Here is a 14,701-nt window from a genome sequence, read left to right as displayed (position 1 = left end):
GGAGGAAGGTATACTTTACTGAAACATTGTAGACCGTGAGTGTTGTTATTGCTATTTACTGCGGAGTGCTTAGTGTCTAGAATATGGAATTATTTTCATGTTTTGTCTAGTCCTGGGTAGCCCAGATTTGATGAATTTCTGGAGCTGTTCCAGCTGTTTCTGGGATGAACCAATGACCTGCTAACCTCTGGGGTTTACTGAGAGTAAAAATGACCATCAGTCTTACCAGAAGTAAGAATCAGGTTTTAAGGTGATGCGCATTCCAAATGTTCAGTTTTCCCGATGTTAAGTCAGTTAGTAAACATACTTGCTACAAGTGATTAGTGATAAAATACCAAGCATGAGAAACCTGTGTTGGGTAAGTGAATCAGTATGACCATGTGAAATGGTAAATGAAGGACAGGATGCAGACAAAGTGTGCTTTTGCCGCATGGGAGCTTGGTTAGAAAGATTAAGTTGGTGTGTTTTTTGTCAGAATCAATCCATGCCACTAGTTCAAGGCCTTTAGACAAAAATCAAAGTATAGCGTTTGGTTTAGTTGATTATGGCTTTGCATGTTTGAGCAGGAGTTGATACTGGAATATAGATCTCCTGAGAAGATTTCTTAAAAAACACACTCACGCATTCATTCTTGATCCTGTACAGTTTATTTCAAATATGTATTGCTTCAGCACTGGAAAACCTAGGCTTTATGAAATTCCCTATGACTTAGCATGCAAAATGACTAGAGAATAGACAAGACTAGTTTTGAATCAAAGATATTTCCTAAAGTTAGTTCCAGTAATTTAAAATTATTTTGAAAATATATTGTTAAAACATTGCTGAAAATGTTTGCCAACTTTTCATCCTTCTGTTATAATATATTTTAAAATAGTATCAAATAGAGGTGCTACAGACATTTTTCCTCTCCCTTAGTCATTACTGAAGTATCTGACACTGTTTAAAACCAAGGGTGATAATTGGTCATTCAGATTTCATGTAAGAATTAGCAGTGGTGGATTGTTTGTTTGTGTTTCTATATAATACATATTTATCAAGCAGTATATATTTTACATCCTTTATGGGTAAATTAATAGTTTGAATAATATTTGTGTTTTCCTTATTATTTCTATATAATACAGCTGTGAAAAGAGCTGGCCGGTGTCTTCACAGAAGCATTGCAGGGACGTGATGTTTAGCTGGCATGAATAGATGCAAATTTAAGCATCCAGTTTTGAATATAGATTTTCAAAGTAATTATGATACAGTTTGCAATCAATGCAGGTGGAGAGTACAGGTACTTATGAAACTGTAAACATGTATTTTCTGTTTTATAATAATCGTGGTTTCAGATGTTTGCCTAAATAGTTTTGCTATCCAGTAGTTTTCTGTTACTTAATTTTATAAATGTGCTTATGATGTCATTTCTATAACTATGCCTTTGTTTCATTTTACAGAGGAAATAAAGGCTGAAACAGAAAAGCAAAGGTATGTTATAGTTCATCGTATTAAGTGATAGTGCTTTTAACATCTTGAAATGTGTACCATACTTATTCTGCACGGGGACTATGGGCTCTCTCTGAAAATAATTTTCAGCATATTTTGGGTGGTTGGAGGTATATGGAAATGTACAGATAGTGCTGCTTTATGTGTCTGGCTGTTCCAGTGCAAGGCACTGGGCTCAGGAGAAGCAGCAGAAGGTGGCTTAGAGGCAGCAGGGTGGTACTCTCTGACCAGAGAGCATAGGAAATAGGGATCAAAGTTGGAAAAGATCTTTGTGGATGGCACGGGAATTTCTTTCAGTGTATTGCTGGAAGAGCCTTGAAGTAGATTCAGAGAAGGGGGAGGAATGCAGGTAAAAGACTTGAAGTGAGTGAGGAGATCTCCTCAGAGGGAGGAGATTGGGGCGAGGCAGTGGGAGTGGGCAGAGAAAAGTAATGTAACTGGCAAAGATAGTGTCTGGAAAGGACCTTGTTAGGGAATGGGCATAGATTTGTGAAGGCAGTTCTTCTGCAAATGATGGTAAAACCAATAATTGACATTCAGCAGTCTTTTGCTGTCAGCAAACTTCTAAGTATTGCTTTCGTTACACATTCCACAGGATTGTCTTCCTTATCCAGTGTACGTTCCTAATTCTGAGTCAGGACTGTGAGGTGAAGACTGTTCATGCCAATTGTTAAGAGAATTGGATCAGTGGGTGAAACTGAGGATGAAAGTGTTCTTAGGCAGCTGGGTGCTGTTTTGGGGTTATCTATTCTGCCCTGTAACTGGATTTCAGTATGGGCAAATCATTAAAACCACAGCTGTTAAAGTTGGATGCTAATGATTTCTCCTTCATCTCCTGGATATTTGAGCAGAAATCTACAATTTTGGTTTGGAAAATAGAATCACTTCTAGCTGTAGTTAAGTCAGTGGGAACTTTATTTCAGAAGATGTAAAGCAAAAATATCAAATATGCTGAAAAATTTAGTCTTGCAGCTTACCAAATTGGGCTTGTAAAAATTGAGGGGTGCATCTGACTGAGATTATGCTTTGCTTTCCTCCAGCAAAATGAAGTCAATACAATGAGCTCATCGTAAGATTGTAAAAATAAATTTCATATTTATGTAGTGTTTAGAAAATGTGTTGCATCCAGTGCTACAAGATTGTCTCGGACAGAAAGTAATAATATGAATTTATAATAGGTTTTTCTCAGAGTGGTATAAATAAAGCAAAAGTCCACATTGTGAAGCATGATAAGAAAAAATGCTTACGTTAAATATTCAGTGAGAGATATTTGTTCTGGGCACTGAATAAGGAAAAGTAATATCCAGTCCTGTAGTTAAATACCATGCTAAAACTAATGAAAACACTGAATTAAAATAGTTTATACAAATGTGGTTGAGCTATTTCTGAACTTCCAGTGCATAATTTCTGCCCTATCAATATCAGAAGTTGTGATTTTTTGGGGGGGGTAGAATGTGTATGTCTTATTTCCTATAGGCATTTTTAAAATAGGTTTTGGTTTCTTTAGTGCTGTCTTTATTTTGACAGTAGCCTTGTGCTACTGTGAAGGCTTTGCTAGACTTGGAAATTGTGAATGGACTTCTCTATTCTGACTGTAGAGTCAAATCGTTCAGGTGCAGTAGAAAATACTGTTTTTCTAGGCCCTAGAATAGAGAAACTTCTTAGTCTATTAAATTATTTTCAGGTTCTTTCTTCTGTAATTGAGATTGAAGTACCCTAATAAGAGATTTCTAATAATGAATGTTTAAATTTTTCCAGTCCCTGTTTGAAGTAACTGATCTCAGTTAACCTGGAATGAACTGAAGAGTAGATAATTTCTACTTTCCGGAAATTTTGCAGGGAAAACAGCTCCTTGTGTTCTGCTGTTTGTTTTTTAAACAGAACTGGTATTTGGTAGTGGGGTGGAGAGGAAGGGAATAAAAAAGTACAAGCTGATTTATGTAACCATTACACAGCAAATGCTGCCAAAATAATTTTCCAAATCCATTATTTGATACATACCTTAGCCTTTCTCTATGGCTAATACATAAATACCAGCATATTTCATAATTCCCATGCTTTGTAGATCCCTTGGGGGAGGAAGGTTTTGGGAATAGTTGCTGGGTTTAGAAGCAATTCACTGACATTAAGAAGTCCTTTTGAGTTTCTCTTCTCCTCCCTCTGCTATCCCCTTCCCTTACATTACCAGCAGTGTTAAGAGCTTACTGAGTTGCTTTTCCAGAGACAAATGTACATAATCTTCCATATTTAATATCTTGCCCATTTTAAAATAGCTTTCAATTCAGAGAATTAGGAGATGCTCCAGGCTAATGCAGCAGCTTGCTGTGGCATAGGTTCTTCATTTTCAGAATCTCACCATGACCTGCTCCTTGTTTTGAACAATTTTTGGTTTATTTCCAGAGTGCTCTTTTTAACTTAATTTTAATGGTTTCAGTGAACATAGTCACTAGATGAAGAACAGTCTTGCAACAGATAACTACCCTTTCATTCCTCAGAGTAAGGCTTTTATAGGAGTATCAGAGAGATTCAGGAATATAGAAAAATCATGTACTTCCTCTGCAACTTATCTGATTAGGGTGTTGTTCGAAAGACCTCTGCTTCCAGCAAAAAAATATAGGGCAATAAATAAAGTTATGCATCCAACAAAAGAAAACAAACCCATAACAACTCTGGTTTTCTTCAGAGGTTTCTTTTTTTTTTTCAGGAAAAAAAAAGTGTAGGGATAAATTCTTAAACCCTCAAGTGAGATGCAGCCAGTAAAAAGTAGCATCTTAATACTAATTACTCACTCTCAAATCTTGAATTTGGGTGCCCTTTTGAAGCAACCTAAACAAAATCAGTTCGAATGTGGTGACAGATATAATCTCAAGGACAATCCAGCCTGCTCCTTGAAAAGCTGAAACTAATTTGTATTGATTAGTTTAAGGCCCACTCCATAATGTGTGGGACTGCAGGCATGCTTTGGATTTATAATAAACTCTTAGCAGTTCATTCTTCTACTTAGGGAACATGAAATTGAGTGCATTTCTTGAAGCATCTGTTTTAATTAGCAACGTGCATGGGAGCTGTATTTGAATGCAGTTGTTCTACCAAGATCTGTTTGAATTACAGCAAGAGTTCTATAAGCCTTCACTACAGAATATGACACTTTGCACTTTTTTTAATACTGCTTTTCAGGCCTGTGTAAAACAATGTTGTTTACCTTTCATCTAAAGATACCTATGAATACTTTATATATTAATTGTTCTGTGAAATTAAAAATCGGAACATCTTGCTTTGAGCCAAAGTCAAACTGCATTGATGCACTCAAATTAGTGAAAAATAATCCATTCTTAATTATCCTTTTGTGTTATTAATGAGCATGACCTTTCTAAAGGTCCTGTAATCAATAAAACTTCAACAACTCAGAATTTGCCTGCTTTTGTACAGTTAGTAATCTTAGATGATTTACCCAAGCGAGAAATGGTGGTAACCACTCAACTCTTAAATTAAGTAGTGTTACCTGAAGCAGGGATTGAGATAAAGGTTCTGCTCATTTTGTTCTGTTAGCTTGTTGCTTTTGCCAGTCTAGTAAGGGGAGTCCTTTGGTATTTGAGAGGAAGGAAGCAAGTCTCTCTGCTTCTGAACCAGCAGGTACCACTGGATAACCCCTTAGTGGGCAAGTGGGTCAATTAGCCTGGTGCACAAAGGAGCCATGAAGTATAAAAGATATTAAGAATACTTTACCTATTACTATTGTTAGAATTTTGTCTTTCCTAATGTTAATTTTCTTGATATTTTATTTCATTCATAAACATTTTGGTGGTGAGAACAATTTGTTTGATCACTTTACAGTATTCTAATACAGTCATTCTGTTTAGTCCCCCTCATGGAGAGGCGAAGTCTGGTTCCAGCACTCTTCCACCTGTGAAATCAAAGACAAGCTTCATTGAAGCGGACAAATACTTCCTACCATTTGAATTGGCATGCCAGTCCAAGTGTCCCAGGATTGTCAGTACATCTCTAGATTGTTTACAGGTCTGTATGAAGATGAGTTTTAACTATCAACTGTAAAATCCTGTTGCTTTGGAGGGGGATTATGGTTATATGTAATAAATAATGTCATGGGGTTTTTATTACTTTACTCGATTGCACGCACAACCAAGTAGAATGTGTTTCTCTCAAAAGATGAATGTATGCCTTATTTTTTATGTAGTGTATGTGTGTGTGTTTCTTTGTGTATACCAAAAGTGTTTTACCAGCATTTCCTGGTTGGGTTATTATGTACAGCAACCTATTTTCATGTGTTTAAATGTGTGTTGAGCTAATGCAGCAGGTTCATTTTACACTATTAGCAAATTCATTTTACACTATTTATAATTGCAGTAAAATATTTACAGTTTGAGATATCTAGTCTCTCAAAACTGTTGAGGTTCCTGTAATGTTTTCAGAAGAAATTCTGCAGCATTGTATTTAGCCATTCACTCCTCCAGAGCAGCCCAGCAGTTTACAGTCACAGGCACATGTATGCCTGTCCTGCTCTCGTACCATGATGCTACTCTGTGTAGCATGGGGATTTACAAACACTCTATATAAAGTGTTCAGAAGAGGATTTAACTAATTTTCACTATTTTAATTGTAATAAATTTCACTTTTAAGTATTGAAGACCTAGGGAAAGCAAAGGATACTAGAACACCTTACACCAGAAGAAACTCTAAAAAATAGAACACTAGCTAGTAGCTCAAATAGAAAGCATTTGCAGGTGGTTTATCTGGTATAAAAAGCATTTGTATATTGACTATATATGAAGACTTCTGTGATATGAGTTAACTTTTAGAATCCTGTTTGTTTTAGAACATGAACTGCTGAGCAAAACCTTTTATGTTAAACTTGCTGACAAACTTTGTATAGTGGTTGCTGACTGAAAATGGAATAAATCTGGAGGATATGTAAAAAATCCTTATGATTTTATGATACATGGGGTAAAAGGTACTGTTTTATTTATTCTGTGCAAGTTAGAAGTATCAAGTGAATTTATTTATTATAACAAAAAGCTGGCTTAATTTTTTAAAGCTCTTATTTACATGGGTTTTTTTCTTCTCTCCAGAAACTTATAGCATATGGGCACTTGACAGGGAATGCTCCAGACAGTACAGCTCCAGGAAAAAAACTAATTGATAGAATTATCGAGACAATATGTGGCTGTTTTCAAGGCCCTCAAACAGATGAAGGGGTTCAGCTACAAATAATAAAGGTAACATGTTCAATACTTCATGTATTTATAGTGGTAGCAAGAAGACATTCTTGACCTCAGAGTTCAAAATCAGAAGTGCTTAATTTGTACATGTCATGGTAATGTTAAAGTATTTTCTTCAGCCTGTTTCTTGGAGATGGAAACTCCCTGTTCTTTGCCCATCCCCTAATTTCTTCCACTGCATTTTGGGTGAACTCATGGTTGTGGCCTCAAGTCTAGTACGTAGACCCCTGGGTGAAATTCATTCACAGCAGACCTGTGGAGCCTCTAATTGTGAGGAATTACTGTCAAACAATCCTGCACTCCCAGTGGGGGAAATGGTAATTAAGCAGCAGATTTTAAAATCCATTTTGGAATTTGTTGATGAAATGCAATTAGACCTGGCAGTTGGACATTGCCATAGTAGCTTTGTACTGCTGTGTGATACACTTTTGCTTGAAGGAGGTCCAGGGTTTGTTTCCACAGCTTATATAAATGTTGCATGTGGAGTTTGTACAAATGTTTCTGGGGAACCTGTTTTCAGATTGCAGCCATTGATTATGGGTATTTGTTTCAGGAAATTACTATGCCAAGTACTAGAATTTAGCTGCTTAGTGGAAATGCTGTACCATGTTCCTGTAACAGCAGTCTTTAAATGGCTGTGATGGTGAACAGCAGTGAACAATACATTTGAAGTTAGTTAAGCAAAATGGAACGTTTGTTACCTCATAATCTTGTGTATATGTATCCTGAGGCATTGACATTTCTTGAGGATTGTACTTGCTTGTATTAATGCAAAGAATGTACTTTGTTCCTTTCCTTTTCCTAGCTCAAACCTTCCTTGTTCTTTTTTGCACTCCACTTTTGCTACAGATAGTTGTTACAAATGTTGGTTCATGCTGCTGTTTTCTAGATTTGTTGTGTTGTTTTGCCCATGCATTTTAAGATGTTTTCCATCCTGCAAAGGGAAGTTTTTATGGATTTAAACTTTCAGTGGCTGAAACAATTATAACTCTCTCTCATTGTAATACTGTCTCTTTGAATGCATTCTTATTCCAATCCTCCCTGCCTGAAGGGGCTTTAAGAGCTAATACTCCTTCTGTTCAGGAGAAGATTTGAGAAAGTAAGTTCTTCAACAATTGCCAAGTGCATTAAGTGTGTACACTCTTTTAGTGCCTTAATTTTTTTTACTGTTTACATGTAGCTAATTGCCATGTTAGAGTAACTGGGAAAGTGGAGAGTGCTGTTTTGACTTTGACTCCACCTTTGTCCAATACACAGAATACCATAAAAAGCTTGAAAATTTTAAATAACCTTGGCAAAGACCAGAACTTTTGACTTCGGAAGAAAAATGAAACTTCTAAGTCAATCATACTGTCTTAGGCCTCCTAACTCTTCAATTCTGAGATGAATGTGGACCCTGCTTCTCCAGTATGATTTGAAGGATGATTTTCTTAGACTCTTCTGTAGTTCTGGTGATTATATGTTGTCTGAAAAATCTTAATTCCATCAGGGAGATAGAAGGCAGCAGACCTGGATCTCCTGCTTTTTTGTACTGGTGTTCCCAGGCTGTTACCCACAACATAAGCAGCACTCCCACAGGGCAGCTGCTTCACCAACACCACAGTGAAAGCTGAGAACTTTGATCACTTGGACGCCTTCCTCTCTGGAGGATTGTCTTGGTTGTGCGTGCAGAATGGGTGGCCCTGGCGTGGCGTGCTGCCCTCACTCTGGGATCTGGGAGCCATCACGGGGCCTGAGTTAACAGGCAGTGCGAGTTTCCCACTTACTGGGTGGCTTTCCAGGGTGGAGTCATCTTCAGCCAGTTCCCAACTACCAGAGCCACGTAGACATTCTGAAAAGACCTTGCTGCTGACTACCAAGGAAATAATCTTGCTGACACAGAGAAGTGCATTTTGGTTTTTTTAGCTATCTAGGCTTTAGAGTCGTGTCCTGCAGTAGTTCCGATGGAGGCCACTTTAACTTTTCTGCTCCCATCACTTGCATGTTCTCTTCTCTTCTGTAATGCCCTTTTTCTTAATCTACAGACTTTGTGATGAACCAGACTGGGAAATTGGCTTTTTCCTTCCTTTCCCTTGTAGTTTAGTTTGATTTGGTGTAATTCGGATGTGAAGCCACACAACTTTCTTGTGTAGTTGTTGTGGTGGGGATTGTTGTGGTAGAAACAATGCAAGTAATTAAACTGCTGATGCAATTAAAAGTGGTTTATTCAAATTGTGTGAAATAACATCACTTGATTGAATCTTTCTGCCTCTAGGCTTGCTTTCCTAAGGCTGCTGTGGCATTTGTGGTGTGTGAGTACAGACTTGCACTGACAGTTGCAGAGGTCTTACTTGAAGTTCTGTTTACGTTTCTTCTGGCCTTTTGGTGCCTGAAGAACTAAAACTAGGGCAAAACTTTTTTCCTCTTTTTTTAATCTTTAAAGAAGGAGTAGGGATGAGGAGGCAGAATTTAGCATTATATCAACTGTTTACACTCATGTGTTTTCTTTCCTTGGTTTGCCATATGAAAAGTGTATGCTATTATATAGGTACTTTTACAGCTTAAGTTATGTTTGTGTGTGCTTGATAGCTGTAGTCTGAAAAGTTAAATGTTATTTAATGACTTTTTTTTTACTGTCACCTAAATTCAAAAATTATTTATCTATGAAGGTTATTTGATGTATTTGTTATTTTGTGGCTTAAGGAGTTCAGTTTCCTGTGTTTTTTCAAAAGTCTGTCTATGCTAACACATTGTTTTGTGATAAGTAAATGTTTGGACTTCAAGTTAACTTAAAAAAAATTGAAAATAACCCTGTAGACTGTCTCAAAGGAAACAGAATTATGTGATTCTAGTAGCTAATTCACACTAGAGAGAGGAGCTAGGGCTACTGTGTTTTATCTGCTGTTCCAAGTACTCAAGAGTTTCCTGGCAACTGAATTACGAAATCAAGACAAAGTAAGCCCATGCTGATCAGATGACAGCTGTACTGTGTCATAAATCTTCCAAAGATAAGATGATCAGAGTTGGCTGAGAGGAAGAAAAAACTGACCCTGAATTGAAAATTTTTCTCCTGGTTGTAGGTAACCATGCTGAATAGAATATTCAGTGTGAGAGGAATCAAAAGTTTAGAGATGGATGCTAGATGTTTTTAGTAGAGGATTATTGTTAATTTAGTTTACTTTTAAAATTACATTTGTTTTGCCTCACAAAGCATGATACTTCCTGAACTGTTCTAATGCATTTGTTTTAAATAATAGAAAAGTCACTTGGCAAATATGCTTCAGGCTAAAAGAAAAAAATACTGTGGGTGTCACACAAAGATAGGATAATCTGTAACTCAGGAAGTTATCCTGGGGATTTTTTTCTTTTCCCAAAGCCATCCAATGGTTGTTTCTAAAAATGAATAAGCTTTATTTCTAGTAAGTAGGTGGCAGCACCAAACTGTAGGGTCTTTCCCAAACACAGAACAATAAGTATGAAGGACTGGTGGGAATGCATAAGGAAACAAACTCACAGTCAAGATGGTAGCCAGTAGTTTCAGGGCAGGGAAGGCTTGTTGGCTGCTAGTATTTTTGTAGGCTTTGTGACAAAGAAAGCTTTTTTGGAAGGACCTAAGGAGAATGAGATGGCCCTAACCTTTCACAAAGGTTTCCTTCTGTTTCTAAAGGGCAGCAGAGGGGAGGAGTAAATAAAGTGGGCTTTTTTTTCGTTTCCTTTATTTATTAGCTCACAGTGAGGATACTAAGGGAGCAGATCAGCTAAGTGTGACTAGGAGGAGTGGGAACTCAATTGCAAAAAGCCTTTTGCAGCAAAACTACGTGGTATAATAGAACAACGTAATGCTGTGACTCCATGCTGTTCTGACCTCTGGCAGAGAGCCATTTGTCTGTCCAGGCTTTGCTCCCAGACTTTTCCCTTAGCTCATCCCTTGTCCTAGCAAGCATTTAATACTCTGCATCTACTGAAATCACTTTTAAAACAAACAAAACCCCAAAACTAAACACCAGAGAGCCACCTGTGGGTGCTTTTGTTTTCTATGATTCTCATTTATATTGATGAGTTCCTATTAAAATAGCACAGGTGGCTTCATGCTCTGGACCTATTGCAAAGTAAGAGTGTGGCTGGGAGGAAGGCAGAGCTTTTGTTACTCCATCTCTCAAGGACCTGTGTTGTGTAGCAGTTTCAGATTTTGAGTAATCCTGCTTCACTGGGGGCTGAGGTGATTATCCTCTACTCATCTGTCACCCATCTCTTCTTCCTCGTGTTAGACATAGTACTTGCTTGGTCACAGAGTAAGGGGGAGTAGCGTGAAGAAAAGTACTAAAACGAGAAAGGAAGGGTTTATTTTTCTAATATGTGAGTTCATAAGGTTTCAAAGGAGCAGTACTGCCACTTCTGATCATAAAGTGTGTTTTCTCAGGGTTAGCTGTCATGCCATTGTGACAATGATACACTCTTCTATGATAGAGAATCAGGTGATGGTGTCTGGGGCATATCATCAAATTGAGCCCTAAATGGAAACTGTCAAGAGGGAAGGATGTTCAGAAAGTTATTGTAAAATTCTTTCTGTCTTCCATTTGTTCTCGTATTTCTACTTGATTGACATACTAGCAGAAGAGAAATGGCAGTGAGATGTGAAGTTAGAATAACTAATAGCCTGAGGATAACTCTAAATTGTAAGGAAGATGGAAGATAGTAGCAAAAGATCAAAGCTAAAAATGCTTATCAGTTTGCAAATGTGTATGGTAGTCATTAAGATTGGTATCTACTGCCTGGGAAGGAAAGAAACCCAAAGAAATGACTATCAGGAGCTCTGTAAACTCTTGTGTGGTTTGGTATCTGCAGGGAGATGCCCTGTAGAAAGACTGATTCCTCAGGCTGCACAGAAAATATTATTCAGTGAATTTGGATTAACATATTAAAGAGGTATGTCTCAGTGTGTGTTTGAAGCATTTCTTTGCTTCCACACCTCTAATCAGGTGGTGTGAAAAGAACCAGGCTCTACTATTCATAACAAGCATACTGAAAAAGACTTAGGAAATTCAAGCTGTTAAGCCAATTAAAACAAAAGAGCACATAATCTACCTGTAGCCTTGTCACCTTTCTCTACTATCTGGCTCCACTTTCTATTATTAAAAGTTGGGTGAAAAAACATCATAAGATTTCAGTGAACTGAGATGAAAGTTAAAATTGAATTTTCAAATATCAGCTTCTTACTCATCCAAATATAAGAAGGAGACAGAAGATGACACAAAGATGACGCTAACTTTATGAATGACATCACCAGAAACAGAGATGGAGACTGGATCCCCTGCACCTTTCATTAGTGTACTGAGTGCTAGGCTGCAAGAGACCTTGTATTCCAAGTGGAAAGCTGTAGGTGGTTCTTAAACTGATGTATTAAGAGTGTGCGTGTGTATGTATCAATGGTATAATTTGTGACTGAGTGAAAGAAATATTAACTAAATCTAAATATGTGCTGTGTTGGGTCCAGATAGTAGCGGTTTGGAAAAAATAGCTGTTTATGCCTGGGCTCCACTTGTTCAGCTTGTTTTTAAGAGTGACTGATTTTACTTTTTAAGGGTTTTGAGTGAGAGGTGCGTACTATTTCTCCACTTCTTGGTACCTTGTGTGTATAGAAGTTCTGACAATGTCAATAAGAGATGTGAGGTGTGGTTTAATGAGTAAATTACCCAACATTTGAAATTGTTTTTAACTTTGATAAATTTAAAAAGATATGAGCTTTCCAGTGCTTCCAGTTCTTTCTTTATTACCCTAAACATCCCATTAAATGGTGACTATCAAAGTTTTCAATGCTTAAAATTCCCTCATGCCTTCTACTTGATTACAGTGATGAATACAAACCGTTGCAAACAAGGCTCTCCCCCTTTCTTTCCACTCTCCTATACACATCTCTGACAATGTTTTCAAACCCTGTCCTCAGGTTTTATCTGCCCTATTTCTGCCCTTTAATCCAGCCTGCCTCTGCCTCACATAAAGCTAATTTATTCCTTATTTCTGTGTTATCTCATCTTTCACAGGCTTATGTGCTTTTATTTTTTTAAAGGAAAAGCAAATATTACTGGGAACAGGAAGAAATAAGCACATTTCTATAGAGGGGCCAGCACAGTTCTCTAGCATCTACCAAAAAAAGCTGATACAAGGGCAGTTGTCTGAGTATAGCTGTCTAACCTCATACTCAGTCTTTGTTCATCGCATTTACATTTATTTCTAAAATAACTTTTGGACCCTTTGGCTTCCCTTCCAGGCTTTAACAGGGTAGTCTGTTCCTCTTTTGTGTTTAGAAATTGAGGATGACTTCTATTAGCTACCTCTCTGATGGTTCCTTTGGTTACTTCTTGCTGTTACATGCTATGAAACATGTGATTCTTAGATATGTTGATGAAAAACACTCAGTTTACTATAACTGGTATGATTTTCCAATATGGCTACAAGAGTATGTGGGAAAACATAATTAAATTACAGTTCAAAATATGTATTTAGTTATATTTTCGAAGTAGTCCAGTTTTGGTATTTATTAATTTCTAAACTTCTTGACTGATAAATGTTTTGACTGGTAAATGTGTATATGTGTTTATTTAGGCTTTGCTTACTGCAGTAACATCTCAACACATAGAAATCCACGAAGGAACAGTACTACAGGCTGTAAGAACATGTTACAATATCTACCTAGCAAGCAAAAATCTTATAAATCAAACTACAGCCAAGGCCACTCTAACACAAATGCTGAATGTCATTTTTGCACGTATGGAAAATCAAGCAGTAAGTATCTCAGTATCTTTATCTGGAAACTACCTCTTGAAAGCAAATCAGCTTGAGACATTTGTTTCATCATTATTAAGGCTTTTTGGCTTTTCTAACTTGAGTACTTTGGGAAAAAAAAAACAATCTGGTATCTGGTATTTTTCTTCTTGTGTTTTGCACTCTGAAATAGATAGAAAATATGGAGTTTGGGGGTGGGGTGGTGTACAGAAGTCACAGAAATTCTTCCCTTTCTGGGGATTCCAGAACAAGGGACCACAAAAAAAAAGCTTGCCTTGATGTTTTTCCAAGCACTCCTGTTTATTGTCACATCTACTCCCTAAGCTTTCTTATAGGGCAGGCAGACAACTCTTGGTTCTATGGTTTATGTAGTGTGATTGTCCCTTCTTTGATAGTGAAGGTATGAACTACAGGCATAGTTGGGAAGCAGCTCTCTTGCAATGGATTATCCCATGATACTGAAGTTATTTATAATTAAACAAAGATGCATTTTCTTAAACTGCTACTGTGTAAGCAGAGGCAATAGAGATGTCATCTTTATAAAATAATGCATATATCTTCTTGTTTTATTTTGATAGTGAACTTCTTCTGTGTTTGCAATGCTTTTGTAGCTTCAGGAAGCCAAACAGATGGAAAAGGAAAGACACAGACTGCAGCACCACCTCCAGCAGTCTCCAGTAAGCCATCATGAGCCTGAATCACCTCAGTTGCGACATATTCCAGCACAGGCTGATCAGCTGTCCAAAGACCATGAGAGAGAGCTTGACCACAGCACAAACGATGTGGACAAGAACCTTCAAGAAGATATTGAGGCAGAAAATGGATCTGACATTTCTAGTGCTGAAAATGAGCAGACAGAAGCTGACCAAGCCACAGCAGCAGAAAGTAATCAGTGTGTATTTCTGTTTCATGGAGGGAGGGAAAAGGTCTGTAAAAAGAAAGGCTTGAGGATTGTCTTTTTTCTCTATCCCAAATCTGACGTAAGGCATAAGTTTTCAAGTAGTTGAGTAATGCAAAATGCCCATTTGTCCTTGTTACCACAAGAGCACACTTAAGTCCTACACTCTGTAGGAGTCTGTATCAAAAATTCCTTTTTGCATCTGTGTAATATTGTGAAAGTTTTTGAGAACAGCATCTCAAAACCCTCAAGTTTTCCCTGTTTTAATGTATGTGAAGATACAATACTGATGTGTTTTGTTGGCACAAGCCTGTAGATT

The 14,701-nt window shown here is 37.4% G+C and overlaps 1 protein-coding gene across 1 annotated transcript in view; it reads left to right on the top strand.

Moving 5' to 3' along the window:
* The window catches only part of ARFGEF1 (ADP ribosylation factor guanine nucleotide exchange factor 1), an 85,036-nt gene that overhangs the window by 25,431 nt on the left and 44,904 nt on the right, over window positions 1-14,701 (top strand). Inside the window, exons 2-6 of the mRNA XM_038129091.1 lie at window positions 1,437-1,467; window positions 5,346-5,502; window positions 6,573-6,719; window positions 13,305-13,484; window positions 14,096-14,369. Of these exons, the coding sequence (XP_037985019.1) occupies window positions 1,437-1,467; window positions 5,346-5,502; window positions 6,573-6,719; window positions 13,305-13,484; window positions 14,096-14,369 (789 nt within the window). The remainder of the gene's footprint in view (window positions 1-1,436; window positions 1,468-5,345; window positions 5,503-6,572; window positions 6,720-13,304; window positions 13,485-14,095; window positions 14,370-14,701) is intronic.

Source organism: Motacilla alba, chromosome 2 (assembly GCF_015832195.1).
Source record: "Motacilla alba alba isolate MOTALB_02 chromosome 2, Motacilla_alba_V1.0_pri, whole genome shotgun sequence".
In the NCBI taxonomy this organism is placed as follows: Eukaryota; Metazoa; Chordata; class Aves; order Passeriformes; family Motacillidae; genus Motacilla; species Motacilla alba.
This window is presented reverse-complemented; position numbering and strand designations above follow the sequence as displayed.